This window comes from Austrofundulus limnaeus, unplaced genomic scaffold (assembly GCF_001266775.1).
Source record: "Austrofundulus limnaeus strain Quisiro unplaced genomic scaffold, Austrofundulus_limnaeus-1.0 Scaffold1, whole genome shotgun sequence".
NCBI lineage: Eukaryota > Metazoa > Chordata > Actinopteri > Cyprinodontiformes > Rivulidae > Austrofundulus > Austrofundulus limnaeus.
The window spans coordinates 9628700-9631347 of record NW_013952403.1 but is presented as its reverse complement, the minus strand read 5'-3'; the positions used below and the strand labels follow the sequence as shown (position 1 = coordinate 9631347).

Genomic DNA, 2648 nt, shown 5'->3' with positions numbered 1-2648 from the left:
GTGTGTGTGTGTGTGTGTGTGTGTGTGTGTGTGTGAAACAACCCTGATTTTATTGTTTCACTTTTTCCCCCTAACAGAGCACTTTCCTCTCAGACCTCAGGTTTACTTGTGGTTTCTAGAGTTACAAAAAATAGAACGAGGCTGTTTTTGTGGAACGAAGTTGCAGTTTCAGTCCATGAGGTCTGTCTACGTTTAACACCATACTTAAGACTTTCCTTTTTGAAAAATCCTACAGTTAGGGTTGATGTGGGTTTCCTGAGCAATCTCAAATGCTGCTTAGGGTTGACTACACCCTGTCAACTTTCAATGGAAAAGCACCTGGTTGGTTCTACTTGGATTAGAATCTGCATCTGAATTGGGTTAATGATTTGGTCTTGTTGTTTTTGCCCTGAGATACCTTTCGTTGTAAACTGGCGATACTAAATGGATTTGAAGGCGTTGGCAGGAAAAGGGCGGGACCAGTTCTCACCTTGAAGCTAACGTACTGCAGGTGTTGTGCGTGCTTCTTGATGATCTGCTGAATGAGGTCGGGATGAGTGGAGCGCAGGTAGGACGTGGCCGGCTGATTGAGCTCGAACTCGAACCTTCTCCACAGGTCGGGCGTGTGAAACACGTCGTTCCAGCGCCAGCACACGGACGAGGCCCGAGCCCGGTCCACCAGGGACAGGTGCTGGAAGATCTGCAGAACCACGTGGTGGGGGAGGTTACCCCAGTCCGGTGATGGAGGCAAGGGGAAACGGGTGGCCAGCCTCTTCTGTCTCTTGGCTGGCCCTTCATGGGAAGGGAAGGTTTTGAGACTTGATCTTCCTCGTTTCATTTTGAACCAAAGGATCTCACTGTAGGAGAGGAGAAGCAAAGATGTGAATGCATTCAAACTGAAAGGTTGTGGTTACAAACATAGTCTTTATTCACCTCAAACACTTAATTTTTGTCTGAAAAAGCGTCTTTCAGCAGTAAGGCCAGGTTAAAATACACTGCTGAAATCACATTTTTTGTGTTTCAGAGGGGAAAGAATTAAATTAATCAGACGACTGCTTTAGATTCCAACACCGGCAGGAATCAAACTGGCTAAACCTGTTCAGACCTTCACACTCCAGGAACAGTGTAAAGGACAAAGTTGCTGCTTCAACAGTTGAACAGGACGTTGTGTTGATGCTGAGGACAGCTTTGTCCCTGACTGAGCTGCTCTCTGTGCTGTTCACCAAACCAGGAATGATTACAGAGCTTCTGCTGTGGTTTTGTGATTTTGGGGAGTCAGCTGTGGTAGAGTGGTTAGTGGAGTCCTACTGGAACTGGTAGGTTGCTGGTTCAATCTCCCATTCCAGCTGTCTCAAATGTGTCCTTGTGGCAAGACACTTCACCCTCAATGCCTCTGATGAGTGTCCCATCAATGTATGAATGTTGATTTAAAGCACCGATTAGTCTCCATAGGATGATTCATGCTGTGTGAATGGGTAGTGAGGGCACAGTTTGTAGTGTAAAGCACTTTGGATAGAAAGGCTATTTCTGGACAAGAACATAAAGTGTTCACAAACTAATAACAGGTATTTCAAGCAGGTAATGGGAGTGACTAAATTCACAGAAAAGAGAATAATTTAATTTACTGCTGACATCTGGCTCTGTCTCTCATCATATATGGGTTTTTGTTCAGGTTTTGCTTCTTGGCTGTGTTTATCTGCTCCCCAGGCCCTTATTTAACACAGCTAAACAAATAAACAAAACAAAGAACTCGCCTCCCAAAACCTCTGTTTCAGGCCCTGTTCCCACCTGTAAATAAAAACACTTACCTTTTTATCCTTGAGTCTCTTGTGTGGTTTGTTATTGGTCTTGCTCACGTTGACTATTTTCTGAAACCTGATGAGGTTCTGAGTGTTGGCTCTCAGCTACTATCACAGCTAATTCTGACTAAGTCTTTAAAACTCAATATCCATTATTCTGATTTCTACAGTCGGTTACTTGTAGATGAACACAAATGATTATTTTTTGGAGTTGTAGACTCCAAAAGTGAATCTGTTGTAGATTTAAATGTAATGTATTTTTTTCCCCAGTGGTTCTTAAACTGTTCTGATCATTGGTAAAGATTGTGATTTTCATCAATGGTTCTTCAGTGAAACTTAATGTCCTTCTTTTGGGACTGATATTTATAGCATGACATTATTTTATCCCTGAAATGCTTTGATAGGAAAAAACAAACAGCAACACAACACTGTACAGGCAAAAGCTTCACTTGATACTTTGATTCTATACCTCACAGAAAACAGGTTTTGCTTTCTCACCTCCTGCAGTGATGCAGACCTACATAAAAGAGCAGCATTAAGGTCGTATTTCTCACAGATTCTATGATATTAAAGTGCTTTTGAAGTCATGAGTTGAGCCTCATGAAAACAGGTTTCAACAAAACAATTGACACTCCCTGGTGACTAGTTTACATTAAAGCATCACTTTTTTATTGGTCTCAGAATAATCTGATGGTACTACACAGACAGTAGGTACACTGTTAATGACTAATAAACATGTATAAATGTCATAAATAATGATAAATAATGTACTGTTTTACACTTTACAATATAGCTTACTTTGTTTGATAGGTGGTGTGTGTGTGTGTGTGTGTGTGTGTGTGTGTGTGTGTGTGTGTGTGTGTGTGTGTG

General features: G+C 41.9%; 1 protein-coding gene across 1 annotated transcript in view; it reads right to left on the bottom strand.

Moving 5' to 3' along the window:
* Positions 1 to 2648, bottom strand: part of fbxl3l (F-box and leucine-rich repeat protein 3, like) — a 9761-nt gene that overhangs the window by 3644 nt on the left and 3469 nt on the right. The window contains exon 2 of the mRNA XM_014008814.1: positions 470 to 836. Coding sequence (XP_013864268.1) covers positions 470 to 817 — 348 coding nt within the window. The 5' untranslated portion in view covers positions 818 to 836. The remainder of the gene's footprint in view (positions 1 to 469; positions 837 to 2648) is intronic.